General features: G+C 48.3%; 2 protein-coding genes across 14 annotated transcripts in view; one reads left to right on the top strand and one right to left on the bottom strand.

The window, feature by feature from the left end:
* Positions 1-8,652, bottom strand: part of CLK3 (CDC like kinase 3) — a 28,165-nt gene extending 19,513 nt beyond the window's left edge. Inside the window, exons 1-2 of one of the 2 annotated variants that reach the window (XM_039491186.1) lie at positions 8,477-8,652; positions 4,784-4,932 (exon numbers count right to left, since the gene is read on the bottom strand). In XM_039491186.1, coding sequence (XP_039347120.1) covers positions 4,784-4,932 — 149 coding nt within the window. In that variant the 5' untranslated portion in view covers positions 8,477-8,652. Of the gene's footprint in view, positions 1-4,783; positions 4,933-8,325; positions 8,405-8,476 lie in introns of those variants that run through there. The other variant, XM_039491187.1, reaches the window with a different exon arrangement.
* Positions 8,653-12,493: 3,841 nt separating this feature from the next.
* LOC120374024 (protein lava lamp) overlaps positions 12,494-24,641 on the top strand; it is a 41,864-nt gene continuing 29,716 nt past the window's right edge. For 4 of the 12 annotated variants that reach the window (XM_039493214.1, XM_039493220.1, XM_039493216.1 and 1 more), the window contains exons 1-8: positions 12,494-12,814; positions 13,688-14,099; positions 14,615-14,766; positions 16,627-16,933; positions 17,807-17,904; positions 18,977-19,076; positions 21,159-21,284; positions 22,755-22,880. In XM_039493214.1, coding sequence (XP_039349148.1) covers positions 13,878-14,099; positions 14,615-14,766; positions 16,627-16,933; positions 17,807-17,904; positions 18,977-19,076; positions 21,159-21,284; positions 22,755-22,880 — 1,131 coding nt within the window. In that variant the 5' untranslated portion in view covers positions 12,494-12,814; positions 13,688-13,877. The remainder of the gene's footprint in view (positions 12,815-13,687; positions 14,100-14,614; positions 14,767-16,626; positions 16,934-17,806; positions 17,905-18,976; positions 19,077-21,158; positions 21,285-22,754; positions 22,881-24,641) is intronic. The other 8 variants (XM_039493215.1, XM_039493217.1, XM_039493218.1 and 5 more) reach the window with 8 other exon arrangements.

A 24,641-nucleotide genomic window follows, 5' to 3' on the forward strand; every position in this document is an offset into this window, starting at 1 on the left:
GAAGAGACCACTCGTGGCCATGAAAGGATCTGCGGAGGCAGTCGGCCAGTTCATTCTGCGAACCTGGAAGGTACAACGCCTCCAATTGTACTCATTGGGTGATGCAAAATTCCCCACAGCTTGATGGCTTTCTGTGGGAGAGGAGCAAGCACCACCCTGTTTGTTTATATAAAACATGGCTGTGGTGTTGTCTGTCGAAACTGACACACATCAGCCCTGAAGATGGGTTTGAAATGTCTGGCAAGCAAGGTGCACTGCACACAGCTCCTTGATGTTGATGTGCAGCAAAAGTTCTGCCTAGGACCACAGACCTTGAGTCCTGAGGTCGCCTAAGTGTGCTCTCCATCCCATCACTGACACATCTGACACTAGTGACAGCGTCATTTGAGTTTTGGAGAAGGGTATTCCCGCACATACTGGCTGTGTGTCAAGCCATCACTGGAGGGACTCGAGAACCTGAAGGATAAGAGTGACCAGTCTGTCCAGGTAGTCTTGGTTTGGCCTATAAGACCAGGGCCAGCCAAGCCTGCAGGGGATGAAGCTGCAGTCTGGCATGCTGTACCACTTACATGCAAGAAGCCATAGGTCCAAATCATTTTAGGCAATTCCACACCATCATGGTTGGGAATCCGCTGAGATCGTTTATGATGGCACTCATGGCAAGGAAACGAGCTTCCAGAAGAAAAACCCTGGCCTGCATGGAGTTTAGAGTGCCAATAAACTCTATCCTCTGAGTGGGGGTTATAGTTGACTTTGCCATGTTCAGAATGAGGCCAAACTTGAGGAACATCATGCACACCAGGCGCATATGGTTCTCCACTTGACAGGCTCCAGCTCACCCCTGGTGACATATTCTCTAATGTACTGTCTTAGATTCTAATCAGATTTCAGGAATAGAATTGGGTGATGACAACATGCATTTCCTGATCATGGCTAATAGCTTCAAAATTATAAGTCCTTGATATGGAAGTAAATGGGTTTATTTGCTTCTGAGCCTCCTGTTAAACTTTGACTCCATATCCGACTACGACCCCTTTCTAAAATACTGAGATACCTTAAGTATTGATGAAAGAGAACTCTCTGCCCTGGAGTCAATGTTTCTCAGTACTGATAGCAAGGAGTGAATTAAATCTCTAATGTCAAACCAAGTTGTCGTCTGAAATTGCTGCTCATATTTAGTTAGTTGGGGTGGAGTGAAAGTGTTACCTTAAAATTTTAAAAAATAGACCTGTTTTAGTTAAGCTATATGTGTTCTTTCCTAATTTGGCCCTGCTTCCATTCCAGCCTTGTTCAGAGTATCCATTGGAACAAACCAAAAATATTGCATAGGTGCAAATAGATACAGCATAGGCACTAAGAATCTGCTGCAGCGATCTGTGCTGGGAATTGTGGGGATGGGAACTGTAACATTTGCAAATAGTGCTGCATGCCAATGTGGTACACTGTGTGTATCTGAAACAAGATAGGGGAAAAACCTTTTGACGACTGTGTATGTGGCGCACACACACCTGCTTGGAACTGAGATGAGCAATCACTCAAAGAAAAAGATATTAATGTTTAAATGAACTGTAAATATAGTGATATCACTGTCTCAATTTCTCTTTGAAGTATGTAGCAAATCACCTGCAAATTGTGGGGATAGGCAACTGCCTTATGATAATCCATGTGGCTAATTACCAGTGAGAATATAGGTTACTTCAAAAGCCTATTGTTCACCTAAGGACGGGTGCTGTCAAGAGGCTTCAAAAAATCTCTATACAAACTCTTGATCTTGAACAGATCTACTTAAGCTTCATTCAGGGGAAGTTTGAGGTGTAAGACTGAGATCTCCAGTGCCACCTGGACTGCCCCGATATTGAATATTTGGGCACTGAACTATAACCCTGACGAACTGATTCCGGAAAGGACTCTTTGCAACTCTGAAGTTCACTATCTCTACTATAAAACTGACCTAAACACTCTAGTTATAGCTGTATGTATAATGATCTTTTAACCAATACTATCTCTGTTTTCTTTTTAAATAAATTTTAGTTTAGTTGATAAAATTTGGCTGCACGCATGTATTTGGGTAAGATCTGAAATATTCATTAACCTGGTAAGGTAATGTGTCCGATCTGTTGGGACTCGTAGAACTTTTTATATGATGAACAAGATTTTCAATAAGCCCCATCATATCTGACTTGGTTGTCTGGAGACTAAGGCGGCGTTGCTTTAAGCCTTAAAGTTTATGGGAACTGTGTTTTTGGCGCCTTGGTAACCAGTATGGCATTATGGAAGCTGTTTTGTTGCTGGCTTGGTAAATCTAAGTATCAGAATAACCACCAGTTTGGGGGATTGTCTGCCCCATTCTTTATAGTTTGCAATCTCAGTGTGGCTCCCCTGGGACCCCAGGCACACCCACATTCCCTTAGCTTGCTGGGGCTGGGCAAGGTTTAGGCACTGTCCCAGGCTCTACGTACATACTCCAGATGCAGACCTCATGTCTGATATCCCTCTTGGCAGAGGCAATGCCATGGTCTAAATGCCTGCTACCGACTACTCCCACAACAAAAGCAAACCCATCTCTTCCCCTTTCTGGCCCTTGTGTCTGAGTCCTGAATTTATGTCCCCTACCAACACCTGGATTCTTTGTTCTGCTGGTGATTTTGCACACTCCACTTCATCAGCCCCCTGAAGAGAAATTTAGTCAAACTGGTTTTCCTGCTCAGGCAACCTCCTTAACACACCCATTGTCACATTAGAGCACAATTGTGAAGGTTAACTCCTCCATTTATTAGGTCTAGGAAAGACATGCTATAGTACTGTTAGCAAATGTTTGCTTCCACATCCACACAGAGGCATTCCATGATAATTTCATATCAACCAGAATTCATAAGTTGTACATACAGATTCCCCATATGGTCATAGTGGTGTATGATACTGAATGAGAAGTCAGTGTTTATGTAGGAAAGCTTGTAGTTCATAAAGACAAAGGTCAGTTTATTGCCCTTTCACATTCAAAGTGAGCGTGTCTTATATTTTAAGATTGTCTGAAGTTTACTTTATACATGTATTCTTGATGTGCAGTTAACCACGACTTGATGCCATTCAATATTTACATAAGAGCAACCAATCATATCTTTAATCATAATTTTGGGGGCTGCTAATGTTCCAGTTTGTCATGAATCGATTTTCTTCATTTTTCTCCCTCTTTGCCAACCAAGGGGCCAATTGTTGCCAAGCAGGATAGTGATTTCACTTGATTCATTAGATACTGGACCAAGACCAACTAATTTAACACAGGCTGCCAAACAGATGGCACCAACTTTAGGTCACTACTGACCTTCGTTGAAACTGAAATATAGATCTCAGATTCCTAGACGCTAAGGCCAGAAGGGACCATCACGTTCATCTAGTCCAGGGATCTCAAAGCCAAATCACCACGAGGGCCACATGAGGACTAGTACATTGGCCTAAGGGATGCATCACTGACACCGTCTCATACAAAGATACAAAAGCCCCCCACCTCTGTTCCCCGCCCTGCCCCCACTCCACCCCTTCCATGAAGCCCCACCCCTGCCCCGCCTCTTCCCACTACTTCCCTGCCCCCATTCCAACCCCTTACCCAAAGTCCCCTCCCCAACCCCGCCCCTATTCCAACCCCTTCCCCAAATCCCTGCCCCGCCTCCTTCCCTGAGCTCACCGCATCCCCATTCCTCCCTCCTGGAAAGTCCTAGGCACTGCCAAACAGTTGTTTGGCAGCGGGAAGCGCTAGGAGGTAGGCGGAGGAGCAGGGACACAGCGCGCTCGGGGAAGCTATGGCGAGCAGCAGGAAATAACTCCGTGTGCCGCGTGTTTGAGACCCCTGATCTAGTCTGACCTCCTGCACATTGCAGGCCAATAAGCCCATTACCTCTGGCTGAATTACTCAAGTCTTCAAATCTTGATATAAAGACTTCAAGAACAACCAAAAAGAAAAATCAACGATGGAAAGATTAAAGAATTTAAGGGTCAGCTGGATACACTTTTTATTGCCTTTGCACTAGCAAACTGCAATTGCAAGCTGAACCAGGCAGAGTACACCTGTGCAAGCTGCTATGCTGACTAGCTATCTTGTTTCAGATGCACACAGTGTACCACATTGGCATGCAGCACTATTTGCAAACGTTACAGTTCCCATCCCCACAGTTCCCAGCATAGATCCCTGCAGCAGATTCTTAGTGCCTATGCTGTATCTATTTGCACCTATGCAATATTTTTGGTTTGTTCCAATGGATACTCTGAACAAGGCTGGAATTGAAGCAGGGCCAAATTAGGAAAGAACACATATAGCTTAACTAAAACAGCTCTATTTTTTTAAATTTTAAGGTAACACTTTCACTCCACCCCAACTAACTAAATATGAGCAGCAATTTCAGACGACAACTTGGTTTGACATTAGAGATTTAATTCACTCCTTGCTATCAGTACTGAGAAACACTGACTCCAGGGCAGAGAGTTCTGTTTCATCAATACTTAAGGTATCTCAGTATTTTAGAAAGGGGTCGTAGTCGGATATGGAGTCAAAGTTTAACAGGAGGCTCAGAAGCAAATAAACCCATTTACTTCCATATCAAGGACTTATAATTTTGAAGCTATTAGCCATGATCAGGAAATGCATGTTGTCATCACCCAATTCTATTCCTGAAATCTGATTAGAATCTAAGACAGTACATTAGAGAATGTCACCCAGCCATATATACCCTCCCATTCCAGAATAGGTGCTTAGAGGAGAATCCCAGCCTCAGATTAAACCAACTCTCACCTTCTAGACCGTGATCTCCTTGGAAGATCCCTTTGAGGCTGGTATCGCAGTCTTCCTTCATACTCTCTGCTATGAGACCTCCTCCTCTTCCATTTGTGACTCATATAGGTCTCCTGCTCAGGGGATTGAAATCTCTTGCAGTGATGCATCTAGGGACATAAGAAAGGCACTTCAAGTAAAAACTGTCATTTCCTCTATGGGCAAACATTTCTAGTTTCCTACACCCAGATCCCCACCAACTTCTACACAGAGTTCAGGAGCTCCAACATTCTCTGGAACTAACTGTTCACATTTTACCAACTTTTTGAAAGCCTCTTACAGCTCACTGCATAGTAAGCGAAAAGCATGAAAACAGAAACCATGCCTGAAGAGCTGGAGGAAAGTCCCATAAAAGCCATCACCAGCAATATTAATAAGTTATAATTTTTAAAAGGCTTCACAAAGCAAGCAATGCATGTAACCAAACCCCAAAAACATTACACGTACACCATCAACATAAAAATCACCTTTTTTCTAAAAAGTTTTATATCCTCTTTTGTTACAAACACCTAAAATTACTGTAACTGAAAGGGGCTAGGAAAAACTTTTCCCTATATTTATTTCAAGTTTATTTGCTTTACAATAAATTGTAATCTGTTTCACTGTTTCCTCTGTATACCGGTTAGTTTACCCTGTTTCACAAAAGCAACAGAGATGAGAACACACTGTTAAATAGGAAAAGTGATTATAAAACTATGGAAATTGGCAGGGAGACACAGGAGCAGATGTAGGACTTGACGCTATTTTAACTTTTTAAAAACTGACTACATTAAATAAAGTGTCCCTTTAATACAAAAGAGCATTGCCGCTCTGTTAAAAAATATAAATGACACCTAAATAATCAGACATAAAAGGGATGTGGATGGCTCAGAGTATTTGTAAGTAGATTCAGAGCCTTTCACTTCTTGATCACAGTTAGAATCCAGTCTATATTAATATGGTGTGAAAAAAAATCAGTACTTCCTAACAGCTTTTCACTGACATTCAAAATGGTGTTCCTGTGGACTGGAGTTCTTATTTGCAGAAAAAAACAGATTTCAACTGTATCTGTTAGGGAATCTTCCACACACACGTATTTGAAAGACAAGAGAGAATGCAGTGGCCAGAGTAGAGAGTGATTATCCAGCATCCTCTCTCACCGCTTTGCCCTGCTCCAGTGCAAAGCAGCCATAAATCCTGGTTTAAATGGCCTCAGGAGGATTCCCTGACATAAGGAAAGCCTCTAGTGGCATAAAGAAGTCATAGCACTTCTTACGCGTCTCAGAAAGAGGCCTGGACAACCTGCACAATGACGCCCAGCTCCTCAAAAATCCTTGTTGGTACTTCATACAAGACAGTATCCTGAAGGCTACTCTCTCTTGGATCAGCCTGGGTGCCAGTTCCAGGATCAGGGAGCATCTGAGGACAGCTTGGCCAGCTTAGAGAACATGGGTCGGATCTTCTTTTAAGAAATTAACTATCACTGTTACACTGGGACTGGAACAAACTATAAGCCTCTTAAAAGGCCACCATCAGATCAATTTAGGGCCAAAGTGTAAGTTATAACATTTTACCGTGTTTTTTTTTTTAAAAAAAGATCAACCATTTCCATGTTTTTGTTGTTTTGGTTTTTTTAAGAAAAATTCCAGTGAAACAGCTTATTTGGATTTAAACCCTACGGGTAGATTGATTTAATCAAGGTGATTTAAGTCATCATTTTTAAACTTGTTTTGCATTTGTATTTTTCAGTCATTTTCCTAAAGAAAGGTTCATTCAGATCAATTGGTATAACCATGAAAATGAGCTGCTTTGCAACCAAATATAAAATTTCGTGTAAAGGCAATACTACTTTTTGTTATCCGGGGAGGTATGCCATACCTATTCACATTTATTTAAGCAATTATATAGTTTAAAACATATGTATTCAGATTCTTAATTTCTACACTTTCCTCCTGATTCTGTATATAATTTAAAAAAATCACCATTTAATGCATTATAATTTGAGGAGGGCTCATTGATGCCGCATTTTGGATTTATTTACATGATTTTAATAGATTATAATAAGTTTAAGCATTACCATGGGTAATAATTTCTAATTTAATTTTAAACATATTTTTAAAAGAAAATATATTTTAAATCAAATCTGATTTAAATAAAAAAATTAAAAATTAAAAATAATTTATTGTTATCCTCTCAGTATCCCTTGCAGTAGTATTCACAACTCAAACCCCACAGAACTGGACGAATTCATAAGAGCTAGAAAATAAAACTAAGTCGATCTTCTTTGGTAGAGAAATGCAAAATGTAGACAGTATAAATGTGGAAAGCCTGTCAGATTTTGAAAGCCCTCAAGTCAGGTTAAAAAAAAATCAAGTTAAAAAAGGCAAAAGCTTATCTTTCACTAATAATGCCCTAGAACAAAGCAATCATTCCTGGTTTCTCCCTCATCTTGTATGGATTTTCTAGATCTCTTCTTCTGCCTTATTTCTACTTTATCTCCACCTTCTGTCTGAGATACTCTAAGTGCCATTCTTTTGAGGTGCAGAGCCTTAACCAAGGGTGTCAATGGTTCCTCCTACCATATTCTACCATCCCATCATGGTGATCTCAGATCTACCTGAAGAGTTCTAGATAAAGCTTCTATTGGACCCATCAGCTGTTTCTTCAGATAGTGAAAATCGTGATTAGGGAACAATGCAAAACACTACCTCCCTCAAGGCGAGTGTTGGCCTTCTGATTGAGGGACTAAAGTAGAGCCCACAGTGTTCAGCCTCTAAGAACACTTCCCCTCCCTTCATCCACTTGATTCCCCAATCTGTGTATCCACGTCTCATTCTGCCAATCCAGATAGACACAGAAACAAAACATCTCCCAAACCACTCTGACACAAACGGGTTTCCAGTTGCTGCTTTAACAGAACCCAGTCGGAAGCACAGTGTTTCTCAATGCAGTATATTACAAAGAGGTGCACTTGGTCGTTATCTGAGAGTTGCAAAAAAAGGACTTTGGTCTCTTTGCATCCTTCATTTGATCATAGTAATGAAGACTTTTAAATGGACATAGCTGACAATCCAAAAGTAAAACCCTTCTATCTCACCCAATACAATTATATTATTTCTACAACATCTTCATCGGCAGACTTTCCAAAACCGGGGCTCAGCTGTGAAAACCCTTGTGAATTTCAAACCCCTCCCATCTGAAAGGAACCTGCGGAGGAATTGGTTCCAGACACACACACTACAGCATAAACAAAGCAGGCCCAGAGGCGGGGGGCAGGGAAAGGAGAGCGCCCCCGGACCTTCGGGGTGAGAGGGAGTCAGCCCGAGGGAGGGGGGCAGGGAAGGGGGGCGCCCGGGGACCCTCAGTTTATGGGGGATCAGCCCCAGAGGCCGGAGACATGGAAGGGGGCGCCCCGGACCCTCAGTTTATGGGGGTCAGCCCCGGGGGGCAGGAAGGGGGGCGCCCCGGGACCCGCGGGGGTGGGGAGCAGCGGCGGGGAAGCCCGCGGAGGGAGGCGCTCAGACCTGGCGCTAGGGAAGCGCGTCGCGGCCCTCAGGCCCGGGCCGTGCCTCATCCGGGTCTCTCCCCCTCCCCCACTCCGAGTTCCCGGATGTTGTTGCCCCGCTCGCGCACCCCGCCTCCGGGGGCTGTCGCGGCCGGGCGCCCCGCACTCACCGTCCCGCACCCCCTCAGAGCTGCGCTCAGCGGATCCGCTCAGGCCCTGCGCCGCCGCCGCCGCCGCTGCTTCCGCTTCCGGCTAGACCTGCGGCGCGAGCGGGCACCACGCAGCCACCTCTTCCAAGCACGACCCGAGCTGCGCGCGCAGCGCCTCCCTGCTGACAACCCGTTACGCCGGCAAGAGCGGCTCCTCCGAGCCCTACCTATGCTCCTGGCTCCTCTAACCGCCCGCTCTATGCTCTTGGAGGACTCCTTTGCAAAACCCCCCTTCCTCCCGGGCACGTGGCGGCCGGGAGGGGGCGGGCAGGGGCTCGGCGTAGAACAGGGCACCTCTGTAGCGTGCCCGCCCGCCTGCGCATTCGGTTTCCTTGCATAACAGCCATCAATGGGTTGTATTTGTTGCCAGGGGTCGCTTGGCACAAGCCCAGCCCGTGCCATGCTCCCCTACACTCGCACCCCGCCTTCGGGAGCGCTCCCCTTGCCCTGAGCCACAACCCGGCTGCAGGTTAGAGCTGCACCGCCCAGGCCGTGCCTGGCTGCAGGGCTGCGGAGTGATACCTCTGAGGGAAAAGCCTTGTAGCACTTCGGCCCTGAAGGGTCTCACCTGCAGGGAGCAGCTTTCAGGAGCCGGATCATCTGTCGGTGGAATTTTTAAGAGACCCTCTAGAATTGTGTATCAGGGAGAGAATTTTCTCTGAAACGCTGTAGGGTGGTTTAAAGTTCCATGCAAAGGATCTCATCTATACTAAAGGGAATCCATTAACCTCCTGTCTAGCCTATTGAAAAAACAAAACAAGAAATTTCAGTTGCTACACTTGGACCTGAATACCCCTGCCAATTTTTGACCTAGATCTTCTCCTCTCAAGGGATTCAAGAAGGAGGATTCCCCCTCCTTGTCCTGTCAAATGGGTCAGGATCCCCCTTCCCCCCCAAAAAAGGAAAGGATGGTGGGTCCCCAGGATTCAAAGCATCTGCAGGCCACTGGGTGACTCTTGACAGCTTCTATGTTCCCCAACCTCTGCTTTTGCCAAGACCTTCTCCTAGCAGTTGTTCACCTGGAACTCCCCTGATCTGTGAGTGGGATCAATAAAGAATCCTAAGCGTGTATATTACAGTATCTAATGCTTGAGACAGGAACTTCTTTTCAATAAATTGAAACGAATGAAAGAATGTTATATGCTAGCCCACAGTGCAAATTTGATTTAAATCACTGGTCAGGAAGACTTGATTTAATCATGGCTTTCTACATAAAAGTGCATTCTTGTTGGTTGTTACAACCCTAATACATATTCTTCACAACTCAGAGATAGATTTAGGTTTCATTTTTAGAAGGTACACACTACACATTTTTAAGTGATTTATTTTGAAAACTTCAGATTAGTTTTACAGCTATATCAGAAAATGAATGATTGGTTATTTCATTTACCAAACGTAATTGAAGCAGATATTTATGAAGTTATTGGACTGTGAACTATCTCCAATTCAACAGGCTAATCATTAATATTCGGAGGATTTTCTTGCCATGCTGTATTAGGAGGAGAACATCATCAGACGGACATTTAAATAGTTTTATTTAGCTAAAACAACGATGTTAAGTATTCTGGATTTTTTTCTTCAACAGCAAACATATAATATTTTAACCAAACAAGCATGTCTCTCGCTTCTCACATTTATCTCCAGACTTCTTCTCCCTGTCCAGATCTATTCTGCCCTGAACAATCTTCTATTAATTGAACTTTTTGAAACTTTGCACTTTTAGAGAGAGGTAAGGGATTGACTCTGTGTACACAAATTTGCAGAGGGAGCTGAGGTCTGTTATTTCTCACCTCTATATATTATTTATTTAAGAACATTTTGCTGTTAACAAGCATATTACCTCCGGAGACACAAATCCACAGCTTGAGAACTGCAAAACTAAGCATCTCTGAGGGTATCTTCTAGACTGAGAACTGAGCCCCATTGGGTAGATAGAAAGATTAACCTAAATAATCTATACAGAAGCCCCTGAACTCCCCCCCCCCCCCAATAAGATTGAATCCCTAATCCATGAACTATTGGAACTCATTTACAAAACTTTTCTTAAACATTACATGAATCCCTTTTCCATGATGACATATCTTTGAGCTATAATGTATCTTAATTAAAACTATCTTTAGATAGGTTTTTTCCTCAAAAAGCATTTTATCAAAAAATCTGATTTAAATAAAAAAAATCCGATTTTTTTTTAAATAATTGATTTTTATCCACCCTGCTAGCCCAGGGTGGCAATGTTTGGGTCACAAACAGTGCTGGAGAATGATTGCTTTGTTTGCTTTTCCAAGGGAATTGATAAGATCATGGAAATGTTGCTATTGACCTTTTGTTTTGTAAAATCTTGTGTTTACAAAGAACTAAATTTGGGGTAATTTGTGACCTGACAAGACCCCATTGGGACAGAGAAGGGCCTAGTATCTCCCTTATTCTGGACCTGCTGAGGGCAGGTTTGTCTCCTGATGCAGGCTGGGGTAGCTCTGCTTGAACTTGCCTGCTGCACGGTTGCAAAATTGTTGGGGTGCAGCACTGCCCCCCACTCCCACTATGAAATGCTCCAGCACACTCCCCCCCATCCTAAAATGCTCCCTTCACTGGGGCCCACTGCGGTACATGTAGGTGAACCGCCCCCATCACCTGCTCTAAAATGCCCAAGCCAGCCACTGCCCTCAAAGTGCCTCCAGCGCTGGGGCTTTCTGCAGCATGGGAGAGAAGGGGCGGGAGAGCCAGCTCTGCAGCTCCGTCAGAGGGCCTCCTGTGCCATGAGTATGCCTTCGGCGGGGGCTTACAGCCTCTGTGCTCACTTATCTCTGGTTACTCAGGGTTGCCAACCCTTGTGATCTGATCATGAGTCTCACAATATTTGGTGTTTTCCTTAAAGCCCCAGCTCCTGGAGTCATGTGAGTATGTGAGACGCTCAGCTTTCGTTTTCATAAAAAGCTTCTCACCCTCATGGTTGCAGAGAAAAGCTTGAAAAGTCTTGAAGAAAAATGAAAAGAACCCAAAATGTATTTTACAAAAAATCTCATATTTTTGTGGCCTGACTCATGAGTTTTGAACATGGAGGGTTGGCAGCTTTTATCCCTGGATCCAGCAATCCCTGGCATGGCTGGTTTGTCAGCATTCAGAGAGGAGTTGGATTCCCAGCCCCCTTTTCCCCTTTGAGTGCAAACATGAGTGTCAATGAAAAGCTAATAAAGGGATCAGTGGTTGCTGCTATTAATAGCCGGTGAGTCATGTACGGTATGTAAAAGAGACTTGATGGACATTTTGGGAGGTAATTGTTGTCGGCAGGCTTGTGCAGGCAGTGGGGAATGTGGAGTGCTAGGTAAATGGTGTCTGTAAAGGGATGTATAGATTGAGCGGCAGGTGGAAAGGCAGCGCACCTATAGCTGCAAATGAACTAAGAGGGGATTGAAAGAAAACTGCCACGTAACAGACACAATTTTCTACCTGTTGCATTTCATTCTCGAGAAGAGTAAATTACTCAACAGAGATTTTAAGCGACTTACATCGAATCTTTAAAATAATTAAAAACCAAATAGGAAGTTGCCATTTTCCCCTGCTTCACCACTGTCCTGTCGCGTGGCCGTGGGCAAGTCATTTTATGTCTCGGGGCCTGTTTTCCCTCTAGGTAGATTGGAAGTTCTTTGGGGCAGTATCTTATTTTTTTTACATCTGAGCACTTTTCCAGTCATATGTTCAAGGGCAGATCAGATTTCTTTGTTTTAACAAGACAGTTACCGCAGGAAGGCTGAGCCAGAGAAATGAAAGCAGAGTTTAGTTGTGGAGGAGGGTTTAGGCTGGGGGATCTGGTTAGTTGCAAATTCACTGGCTGTGGCGACCCTCACCCCCCACTCACATAGGATCTCAGCTGCGCCACCACGATTCCTCTATCCCTGGGGCCCAGGATGGAAGCGGGGGAGGCAGGAGTGGGGCAGTTCTACTTTCATTCCCAGGGAAGTGCTGAGCATAGAGTGAGAGGGATAGTTGCAGGAGAGGAGAGGGGCCCAGGGTGCGTGGGGAAGCGTGGGCCTGCTGCGGCTGGTGAGTAACTCTGCCAGGCGCCCTTGCGGCTCCCCCAGCTGACAGCCGCCTACGCTTCACAATCGGAGCCAGTTTATCAGGAGAGGGGGAACAGGCACTTTGAAGCTTGTTGCCATCTCGGTTGCCGTGGCAGCAGCAGCCCTGTGTTTCCTGACACGGGGAGCGGTGGTGAGTACAGCAGCTGAGCTGAACGAAGAGACACCCAGGCAATTCAGTCGGTTGGGGTCCCCGAGAGCCTGTGGGGAGACTTGCGGATGGGTAAGTCACTTACCAGCGCTCTGCTTCCACTCTCACCAGTGCCTGCGTTTCTCCTGGCCAGAGCTTGGAGCAGAGGGTGCAGCCACTTCATGTTCACCAGGGCTTGGTCTTTTCCTATCACACACCCTGTGTTGGCAAATGCAGGGTGTTGTGAATAGAGATGGGGTCCAGTTTGGAGCTCTAGGGCCACCTGGGGGCAAAGGTTCCTCCTTTGGACTCTCCCCTGCTGGGAGCTGACGTTGCCAAGGAACCACCGAGCCTTATCTGCCCACTTGTGTTCTACCTCCAAGTCCATGGTCAGAGCCTCCCGCCTCCCTCTGCAGCATCGTCGCCTGTGTCAGACACGTCTACAGGGATGTTTGCTGTGGGGTTGACCAGGTGAGCTCTGTGACTGGTAGGGGAGAGTGGCCTTCAGCCTTGCGAGTGAAGTGGGATATAGACGTTCCTGCTGTGGAAGGTTTTGAGCTCGTTCGGGGAGTCACCTCTGTGAGAGGAGACGCAGTCATCTGTCTGTGGGTTTATGCTGTGCTCAGCGCTGTGACATTTGAGAGAAAACACTAAGGGTTCTTATTGGCCATCACCTCCAGTGGGGCTACCAGCACAGTCCAGGGGAAAGGATGGGGTTGCAAGCCTCCTCTCGTTCCCTCTCTCCAGTGTCCTGACCATACAGATCTGCCCAGCTGATTGCAGCCAGAGGATCTGCCCCATAGCGCAGTGTGCTGATTCGCACGGCACCCTGGGAAATGGAACGGAGGATTCTGGGATGTGCTTGGAGGTGGCGCAGTAGGGAGTGACATTGCAGGGTGAGGTATCCCATACGAATTCCTCCCTTGGGTAGCCACTGATTCTTCCTTTTGCTGCCCTTGGTGACAGGCCTCTGGCACTCCACACCACAGCGGGATTGCACCTCCTCCGTGTGTCATAGATCTGGATCTGTGAGATTCCCCTTGGAAGCTCCAGGGAAAGTGCAGTATGTGAAGCAAACATCAGTACCTGAGACTAAGCTGCACTGATGACCCTTCAAGGGAGGGCACCACCCCTCCCTCATACCACCGGGCCATAAATGTCCCACCAGAAGCAGAGCAGCTTTCCTGGCCTGCCGTCCCGGTACAGCGGTGATGGATGCTTCCAGCATGGCACTGACACGGGGGCCACAGGCTGGGCTGGCCAGGATCCTGAGAGCTATAAAAGAAGCCCACGGGCATCTCGACCCTGTTCCGTGTCGGAGCTGGAGAGGAGCTACACAAACAGCTACCCCTTGTCAGGGGTCCCCTTCCGAGGAGAGGTAATGGGACCAGCCTGACCTTCACGCTGGGGGACCAGGCATCTCTCTGGGGCGTCACAGGATCCCTGCAAAGGGGTCACGTTCCACCCCGGCCTTCTGCTTATCATACCATGTGTCTCCTAAGATAAAGCAGGCTGATGTCCTGCCAGTGATGGGTCTGGGACTGGGTTCCTTGACACACTCAAACTGCTTGGAGGGCAATATGCCAGCAATCCTCCATGATCTCACCTCTGGCATCACCTCTGCCACACCCCAGTTCCCCTCTCCCTCACAAGCTGAACTGTATTGCCATGACTGTTCATGGGGTGGCCGGGTGGCAGGGGTTGTTAGTGACTGCCCCCATGTTTCACTGCCTTTGTTCAGGCAACATGCCTGACATTGATGGGGAGTGATTCCAGTGGGGGACGGGTACAGTGAAAAGGAGAGAGTGTGAGCGTGTGTATCAAGGGGGGATCAAGATGGAAGTGGCACATCCCTGTCCTCTGCATCAATCTTCTCTTCCTCACCTCATTCAGAACCCTCTGAACGGGACGCCAGGACCCTGGGAGCCCAGCCACTCAAACAGCGCATGGAGAGAGTCCAGCAGGGGCTTTTTTAGCCCCAAGCACATCGAAAGAGCCAGGTCCATGAGCCCCTTGCGAGGGATCCACTCCATAGATAGTGGGATGTAAGTTCAGTTTTAAAAGAGCTTGGGATGGGAGGGATTCTGTGGGAATTGAGTGGAATCATCTGTGGATCAGGGGTGCGGAAAACTTGCTTGCTAGGAAGATTTGCAAGGAATCTTTCATATATAAGTACAGTTTAGTTGGATGAATGGAAGGACAGAAAGAAATACTTACATAGCAGGTCAGATCCTTTTCTTAAGCAATATGTTACAACTGGAACTCCCTGCTGCTGTGTGTTACTGGATCAACTTGTTTAATACATTTAAAAATGGATCAGACACTCACAGCCAGACAAATAGCATCTGCAGTCACACTAGGTAAGACAAAACAAGGGCTGTTCATCCTCATGCTTCAGGCCAGAAATTGATCACCATTTGCAGTCAGGAAGAAATTTCCCTGTTGGATATAGCACTGCACAACTAGGTGCCTGAAGAGGTTTTCTCCTTCCTTGAAAGCATCCAGCATGCAGGGGATTGGATTAGATTAATCACTGGTGGGTTTCAGGCAGACAGTTGCCATGTTCTTACGTCACGCATCTGGGATTGTGAATTACTGAGCAGAGCTAGTTTGTGTGCAGTAAGTTGTTTCAATCACATGAGTTCAAATTGCACCAGCTGTGGAATATTGCAGCATAATTCATACTCTGGAGTGACTGTTTTTGGTTAATTTCCTTTTAAAATATGAAATGTGTCCTTCCCCTGAGAACTATAATGAGAAAAATGTGCCTAAGATAGATTGATCTATCAGTTGATCTGTTCATCCCCATACACATCCATCCATCTAGTCATCCAAACTGAGATGGTGGTTTCACTAGCATTCCTATAACTGATTTTACCAAATGAAGCCCCTGAGCAAAGAGCAGAGGGGAAGTATAGTCCATGCCTTTAAATTTCCGCTTGCCCTGCAGAAGTGGTGGGGTTTTTTTTAGTAGGATCCCAGTGTAATTCAATGGAATTCACCTGCAGGACACCAACTGGACTGGAGGAATTTTCAGGTGTCAGGACTGCAGGTGGCTGCCTAGGGTACCACCTCTCAGGAGTCACTGGACTAGCACAGGGACCATAATGATCACTCAGCAATACTTTTGTCCCCTGCTGCTCTTCCCAAAGTGCCTGATCCTGATATGGGCTAAGTATCAGCAATTCCCACTAACATCAGTGGGAGTTAAAGGTGCTTGGTAGCTCTTGGAATTAAGCTTTGGCTGTGAAGTTTATGCCCGCTCTAGTCCTGCTCACTCCCACCAGAAAGGGAGGCCATGTTTCTGCTCAGCCACGTGCAGTGGCTGCATTTGGCTCTCAGATTCCCCCTCTCCCTCTCACCATGCCTCCTTTGAAGCAATGCTGCACTTAGCGCAGTGATTTCTGGGACACATTTGGGAACAGACATCTGGTCTTCCCTGAATTTGCCTGAGGACTCCCTGGAGGTATCAGGTGTTTACTGTGAGCTTTCTCGGCCATTCATTGAAGGGACTGGGGTGGGTATCGAATCTTTAACAAAGAGAGGTTTTCTTCCTGCTGCTTATAGGACATCTGAGTTAAATAGGAGTTATCCCTTCCCCTTTCAGTCATTCAGGTTTCATCTACTTGATACATGGGATGACATCATCCTACTAGTTCTCCAGTTGTCCATAGAGTCTCCTAGGATATATAGTTGGACAAGATATTTTTCCTAAATATGCCCCCGAATCCATTGCACCAGGTAACCTTTAATGGCAAGTGGTATGACTAATGAGTTGTGAACAATGGTTTAAGGATCATCTTTGTCACCATTGGGGTCTCCTGTTAGCTAGCCTCATTGCTCTGCTTTCCTAGGCCTTTCAATCAGTCATTAAAATAAAAAAGGATGGATCTCTTTCTTGGCAGAGTTTTAACCAATGGCATGGAATGTGCCTGGAAACATTCCAGCCCACCACTCAGAAGGAGGCATTCTTTATCTCGTCTCCCGGACTGGGAAACAGAAGAATATGGTCCCATGCGGCCATTGGCTCGAAGGGTGTGGAGTGGATTGGAGCTGGACCTGCGGGCATCTTTACCAGAGGATGTGCAGAGGACAGCAGGGCTGGGGCCCTCTCTGCGGGACGCTCCTGGGGTGCTAGAGGGACAGGAAGAAGAGCTGCAGAAGATGGAACTCAACAGGGTGAAGTTTGAGCTGTTTTCCATTAAGCAGAAGGTAAACTGGAGTCTCTCCAAAGCCTGGAGGAGTTTGTGAGGACCTGTCTGATTGGGACACAGGAGCAGCTGCTGGTTCTAGTCCTTCTTCTAGACACTCACCTGATTTTGGGGCTGACCCTGAGACATGCTAAGCACCTGCACCCTCCATTGGTTTCAATAGGAGCTACATGTGCTCAGAGCCCCTCAGGCTCAGGCCTGTTGAGTCTAACCAACTCCAAGCTTCTCAGATGCAGCACATTACATCTCAGTGGTCTGGGCAGGCTGCTCACTTGTTTCCATTGGGATGACTCGAGCTGGTGTGCAGGGTGGGCTCAAGACACCAGCAAAGGAAGCAGGTGCTTGGAGTGGCCAATGGAAAGGGGCAGCACATCCAGGTCTTCAGCGGCAATTTGGCGGCGGGTCCCTCACGCCGCTGAATTGCTGCCGAAGAACGAAGCGGCGCGATAGAGCAGCCGCCGAAATGCTTCGGCAAATAAGCTGGAGCTGGCCCTGCTGGTGTGTGCCCATCCTTCGGAGGGTGAATGCAGTACAGTGGAGTGCGATGGTGCTGTTCACACTCTCTGTGCCTGAGTGCTCAGTGCTTGTTGAGATCAATGGAAAGGTCCCACTGTCTTCAGTGGGCTTTGCACTAGCTAGGTTATGTCCTGTAGCATGTGCTCTCATTTGAGGAACTAGAAGCTTGTGATCCTGGAAATCAGAAATGCCTATCTGGGATGCTGGAGCAGCTTCTGGCTTATCTCTGTTGGGAACAGTCCAGCCTCTGTCACTGAGAACAGAGCGTGGCACTCCTCTGGCATTGTCCTCTTCAAGGTTTAGTATAAAATTAAGCTGCTTGCCTTTGAATTCTCTCCTGACCTCGCCTTTCCCACAGCAGATGGAGAGCTCCCTCGCCCAACTAGAGAAGGAAAAGAGCTGGTTGGACCTGTCCCGCTATGAAGACCAGAAACAGAAAGGGGACCTGCAAGAGAAGTAGGTGGACTGAGGGCGGGTGGTAGGAAGGCCTTGGGTTGAGACGTCTAGGCAAGGAGTACGTAGGATGCAGGCAGCTGGGACAGGGTCAGAGGTACTGTACAGAGAGAGACTAGGGCACAGAGTGGGTCGGTGAAGACGGCAGCTTAAGGAACTTCTTGTTTAGCATGTGAAATCATTGCGCTAGAGTGGAGGTTTTAGGCATACCTAAGGGAGTTAGGCACCCAGAGTCTATGAGAGTTGGACACCTACCTGCCTTAGGTGCCCCTGGAAATCCTAGTCTAAATTTTTCTGTCAGCACCATATTACCCTCCCTCGGTGGCCTGTGTTCTCAGTGGGGCAGCTGCCCCAACCCAGGAGACTGGGTGGCTCGAGACTGGAGGTGGAGAGCGCCCCTAGGCATCCATGTCCACTCCAGCCCAGGCCAGTGGGGAGTGAGTGAAAGTTCTTCTGACCCAAGAGCTGTTAGTGGCTTGTGTGTGATGAGTTACTCTGTCGAAGGTCTCAGTCCAGTCCTAGTGGCCCAGTGTCCACACCAGAAACGCAGCCCCCAGATCTGGCAGTAGCTGTCTCCCTGGCTGGCATGCTCAGCAGAGAGGCCAGGGTTTGAATTAACTCCACTCAGGTCGGGATTGGTGTGTGCCCTGCTCGGTCCCTTGTACCTGTTCTGTGGATAAGCAAAGGACTTCAGTCTATACGTCAGCCTGGCACCTTTCGCCAGCACTGACCTCACCAGCGTAACTTACTCTTCTTCCTTAGGGAAAGGGGTTGTGCTGGGGACAGTGGCTGACAGTGATTGACCCAGAGGTTGGGTGCGAGCAAGGGGGTTTGGGCAACCTGGCAGTTTGGGTCTGGGGCATCTCTAGAGGGAGCACAGGGAGCAGCTGTTGGACAAGGGGTCCATTTGAGCGTGGGGGTGGGGACAGCTGTCAGGTAGTGCCCAGGCAATGGACATGGTGGTTGGAAAGAGGGCAGAGGGAGGGGCAGTTGGGAAAGTGACAGAGAGATTGAGATGTGATGAATGGAAGCAGGGTGGGGCTGCTGTCTGTCTGTCTGTCTGTCTGTCTTTTAGGATCCTTAATTTGGAGATGGAGGTGGAGAAGGCCAAATCCTGCTTGAGCAGAATGAGCTGCCGCTCGGTCTCCCCAAGTCCCAGGCAGAGGTTGTCTGCGGTAAGGAAGGCCTTGCAAACCCCAGTGGCTATTACCTGGGGCTGGGCCCAAACATTTCAGAGAAGGCCTTGCACATAGTAGCGGATAGAGCCATCGGGCAGTGGCACATTCAACTGCCCGCAATAACGATTGCAGCACTGAAACAGGGCCGGGGCGCCCGCGACTGCATGCACTAGGATGCAGCACTGCTACAAGGCTGCAGCCCTTGGAATTGCACAGCGGCGGTTGCACAATTTTGGGGCACTGGGAAGACCAAAAGGTTAATGTTATGCGTCCTGATTCCTAAAGTCCCTGTAGGCGTTTTCAGGCCTGCTGTGGAGCCTCACTCCCCGGCACATACTCAGGGTAAATCTTCGGGGGCAGAGTGCAGGAGTTGCCATCGCATGTGCTCTGTGTTGGACTCTGCTGTGTGACTCTCCCTGTTTGCTCCTGGACTCGGGAGACTTGGAAATGTGCAGCTCCCAGCCAGCAAACCCACAACAAGGACAGATCTAATTAGAGGACACTCAGGAGCTAAATATAGCACAGGGCTAGGGAAGGAGGGGAGCAGTGACCTTCAGGCTCCCTGCTGTTAGTGGCCTGGGCAGACCATGAAAAGCCCTTGCTCCCATGGAGCAGTGGGACCGGCACTGTGATCAGAGCGCAGAGGCTGAGGGCAGGCTGACCCTGGGTATTCCATGGGAAGGCAAAAAGAGCTGCTTGCCCTGCCAGACCCACTCTGCACACAGGCTAGGTACAATCCTAATCTCTGAGCGCAGGGAAGAGCGGGGACTACTCCCTCTGTGTGTGTGCAGGGAGCAATCTTCTTGAAAGAGGCAGAGATGGGGCGGTGCTACAGCTCTCCCCCGTCCACACTGGCTGGCTGGCTACAGAAAGGGGAACACTTTGCAGAGGTGGTGAATCAGGTGAACCCCTCCCCACCTCCTTGTATCTCAGGGATTGTGCCCCCCCACCCCTCCCAGTAATCTTGCCCTGGGGAGTGCAGCTCCACACCACCCCCAAGACCAGGCAGGGAGTAATTGGCACAGTCTGTCCCTTAAAGTGACAGGCACAACAATAATACTTCCAGCAAACAGACATGCTTGTTCTTTCTCACTTGGGCACAGGCAAGAGCTGGTTGTATTAGCCATTACAGGCAGCACTCGTTAGGGACTGAGGCCTGTTTTGGTTAGCAGATCGCAGCATGGCTAACCCCATGTGTTCCAAAATCATGAGGCTGACTTAATATTCATGGCTTTTTTAAAGAAAACCCAACAGTACCTGAGTTCTTTCCCTTGACCTCCTGACTACAGAGCCTTTGAGTAACACCTGGGTCAGGTATTCCAGCTTTTCTCTGCAACTATGAGTGCAAGAAATGTACTTTTTTTAACAAAGGAAAGGTGGAATTCTCTTATAATAACATGAATCCAGCAGCTGGGGCTTTACAAAAAGCACCAGGTATTGTGAGACTCAAGGACAAATTGTGAGTTGGTCACACTAGGATTGTTCATGAGTCACACCCAAGTCCTGCAAACAAGCATTTACCCAAGCACTTCCATCCTGGGAGAGGGTGGAGGGAACGGTTCGCAATCTGTTTGCGCTGAGTAGGCAGTGCTAGCTATTTGTGAGGCGTGAATGGTCACCATACTTGAATGGTATTTCTGCTGCCTGATTGGCTGCCTGATGCTTTTAAAAATAGCAGAATGATGACCAGGGAATGTTTGTGACATTTGTGCTAATGTTTGTGAAACAATCAGGATTTGTGAATATTTTCACCAATGCCTGGCAGTCCTGCGGATACTTGTGAAACAGTCAGTCATGTTCAACCAGAAGGGATGGGTTGGAGGCAGGATTCAGTGGGTGAGATTCTCTGGCCTGTGCTATACAGGAAGTCAGATGAGATGATCATTCTGGTCCCTGCTGGCCTTAAAAATCTTTCACTTTACGTGATTGCAGCAAACCAAACTGGATGGCTTTTATTCCCATAAATATCTGCAGATCAAGCTGTTCACTATTCACCCAGCTCTGTGCATGCTAGGGGGTGGTTTGTGACTTTGGTGCCTCATCATAGCTGGCTGATGTATCCATTGTGCTGATTTGTAGGAGAAGGAGGAGCTGAACCGAGAAATGACAGCTCTTCAAGAAACCCTGAGTGATTACAAGGAGCACATGAAGGTTCTGGAAGCGGAACGGGATGAAATGACCCAGCAGCTGAACTCAGCCAAAGAGGTTAGTTCCTTGGTCCAATGTGCACAGTCCCCCTGTCACTGTCTAGGGATATGTCTACACTGCAATAAGAAACCCATGGCACTGGGTCTTAGAGTCCAGCTCAACTGACTCACAAGGCTCGAGCTGTGGGGCTAAAAATTGTGGTATAGACATTCGGGTTCATGTCGGAGCCTGGGTTTGAGACCCTCTCCCATCGTGGGTTTCAGACCCTGAGCTCTATCCCAAGCCCGAATGTCTACACTGCAATTTTTAGCCCCGCAGCCCAAGCCCAGGGCTGGTGCAACCATTTAGGCGACCTAGGCAGTCGCCTACGGCGCTGGGATTTGGGTGGCACCATTTTCTATGGCAGTGACCGTGGCGGCCGGATCTTCGGCCGTCCCGATCGCCGCCGGCATTTAGGCGGAGGGAGCTGGGGCAGGGGAGCGTGGGGAGGACTGCCTGCAGCAAGTGGGGGCGGGGCGGCACGCAGGGGAACTCCCCGCCCCAGCTCACCCCTGCCCCGCCTCCTCCCCGAGCATGCCGTGTCTGCTTCACTTCTCCTGCCTCCCAGGCTTGCGGCACCAATCAGCTTAGGCGCCGCAAGCCTGGGAGGCGGGAGAAGTGAAGCAGCGACGGCGTGCTCAGGGTGCTCGTGCTTGTGCGCGGAACAGGGTGAGCTGGGGTGGAGGGGTGCCTCAGGATGGGGGTGGGGAGCTGCCGCAAGGGGGGCGCCTCAGGGCGGAGGGGGGGAGCTGCTGCGGGGGAGCAGGGTGCCGCAGGGGGGGCACCTCAGGGTGGGGGCGCGGGGGTGGCGCAAGGTCGAAGTTTCGCCTAGGATGCGAAACATCCTTGCACCGGCCCTGCCCAAGCCCCATGAGCCCAAGTCAGCTGACCCGTGCCGCAGGTCTTCCGTTTCAGAGTAGGTGTTGTACCCAAGGGGGCTGGGAAAGGATTCACTGCACTGTTTAGGCAACGATTCGTAATGAGTCCATGAGCTCCAGAAAATAGACACATTTAGAAATATCACATGTTGGAGCTGGGACTGGACCCCTCACTCCTTCCGCTCCAAAAACACACATGCTACTGCCTGGACTCAAAGCGATTGCGTTTAAATTGTGTCTTGTCAGCAGGCCCGCAATGTACCAACTCACTCCAACACGCCAAGCCCGTACGTTACAATCTGTGCTCTCACATGCTTCCTGTCCTGTCCGCTCGCATCTGTGTCTTCACTGCACCCCACGCTCCTTAGGGGCTGGTGAACCTCAAACCATGACGCTGCTGGAGCAGCTGCCCAGCCCAATCACTGCAGAGTTTGTGGAAGCTGTACAAATAGTTGCTCTCGCCCCTACCTGGGTGTCCAGACATTTGCTCCTCCCTTCTTCCAGCTTCTCTCCAGAGGAGAGATGGGGCGTAGCTACCCCAGAAATTCAGGCATGTAGATTCAGGTCATATCCCTACTTCAGAGGTTCCCTTGTTCCTTTTGCTCTCCAGGGGCAACAGCTGGCTTTCAGCCAGACCAATGAGGCCAACCAGAGAGTGACAGACTCACTCCAGGCGACAACAGCACTGCACAAGGAAATTGGCAGACTCCAAGCAGCTTACAGCAGCACCAGCCGGGTATGGGGATGGAGGAAACGTGTGGGTCTGAGTAACGAACAGCCTGTGATTGAGCTCCCATTGGTAGCATGTAGAACAAGGTCTCCCCTTGTAGTACTGGCTGGTGCACCATGAGAACAAGGACAAGCTGTTCTCTACGTGCACGCCTGAACTGGTGCACACTTGAGTGTGTGAGTATGGGTGTGATGCGTATCTGTGTCTGATGGGGGTGCTGTGCAATGAAGTGACTAGTGTACACATGCACTAGGGGGCTCCTTACTGGCTCGAAAGTCAGACACGTTTAAGCACTCGTGGGCTCTCTCTCCCTCTTGTGGCTGACCCAAGAAGAGGCTAAACTGGCAAGTGCTCCAGGAGTGCACTTGTGGCGCAGAAGGCCCAGATTTCAGTTTCCTGCGCTGCAGGGCTGTGGTCTGACTGGCAATTGGGATGGCTGCGTTTTCTATTCTGCTCTGTTCTCTGTAGGCTTTTATTCACTGTAGTATCTGAGCGCCTTCCAGTAATGCAATGTGATTACACATCTGTCACGTGCTGGTTATTCACTCATCCTCTCCCCAGAGGGAGAAGCATGTGGATTGCAGGGTCTTGTTTTGGTAGGGTTCTTGTTCATTTATTTGTTTGTTTGGGGGTCTTTTGTTAAATAGACCTGTGCTCTGTGTTCCTATCAGAGGAGGCAGGTCAAAGCAATGTGCCCCGCACTTGCAGTGGGAAGTGGTGAGGTTTGGGATGGTCCTTAGTTCCTGGGGGGATTCATTCCCCTGTCTTGGATCAGCCCCGGAGAAGGTTCTGTCTCCTGAACAGTTGAGCTTGACCCATGTTGCTGAAAGTTCCACTGTGCTGGAGGAGCGAATGCAGTCTTTGGCCAGGAACTGTAAAAGGTCTTTTTGATACCCTGGGCGCAGGCCACGGAACACTTTGAAGATAAGGACTGAGACCTTCAACTTGCTTTGAAGAGAGCATGTGCCAGGTGTGATGTGCTTATGGTAGCCTGTGTTGCTGAGGCGATATGCTGCAGCATTCTGTACTAATTGGAGTTTCCTAAGTGCTGAAGGTTTCACGTCCAGGGACATCGCACTGCTGTAGGCCAGCTGAGAAGTGATGAAGGCGTGAGTAACTGAGGCCAGGATGGGGCAGAGTCTCCTAGCCAACCAGAGATGGTAGAATGCATTACTCATGGCAGTTGCAATGTGAGAGCTCAGCATCAGCAAGGAATCCAAGAGTACTCCTACAATATGCACTGAATTGACCAACTGTGGGCGTGAATCTGGAGACTGCTCCATGACTGCAAACTCCTCAAAATACTCTCTTCTGCCCATCAACATCACCTTTGCTTTGCTTGGCTCAGCATCAGCCAGCGGTTCTTCATCCATGAGATGATCTCATCCAAGCACTGGGCCATCTTGGTGGTGGTTGTGTGGTCATATGTGGTGAAGGGTGGGTAGAGCTGTGTGTCATCTACATGTTGCTGGCACTTGAGTCCATGTCATTGGGCCAATTCACCTACTGGCTGCATGAAGATATTGACAAGGACCAGAGAGAACTGATCCTTGTGGAGGTTCACAAGGGTCTAGTGGTGGAGATGTAGTTTGCCATCACTACACTTTGGGTGCATCCCTCCAGGAAGAGCTCAAACCACTTTAGTGCATTACCCTAGACTCCTGCCAACTCTGTCAGGCTAGACAGCGGCATCTCATGGTCAGCAGTGTCAGACACTGCAGAGAGGTCCAGAATGAGAATGGACGTCTGGCTTCTATCCATTGACAG

The sequence above is a fragment of the Mauremys reevesii genome, linkage group 10 (genome assembly GCF_016161935.1).
Source record: "Mauremys reevesii isolate NIE-2019 linkage group 10, ASM1616193v1, whole genome shotgun sequence".
Taxonomy (NCBI): domain Eukaryota; kingdom Metazoa; phylum Chordata; order Testudines; family Geoemydidae; genus Mauremys; species Mauremys reevesii.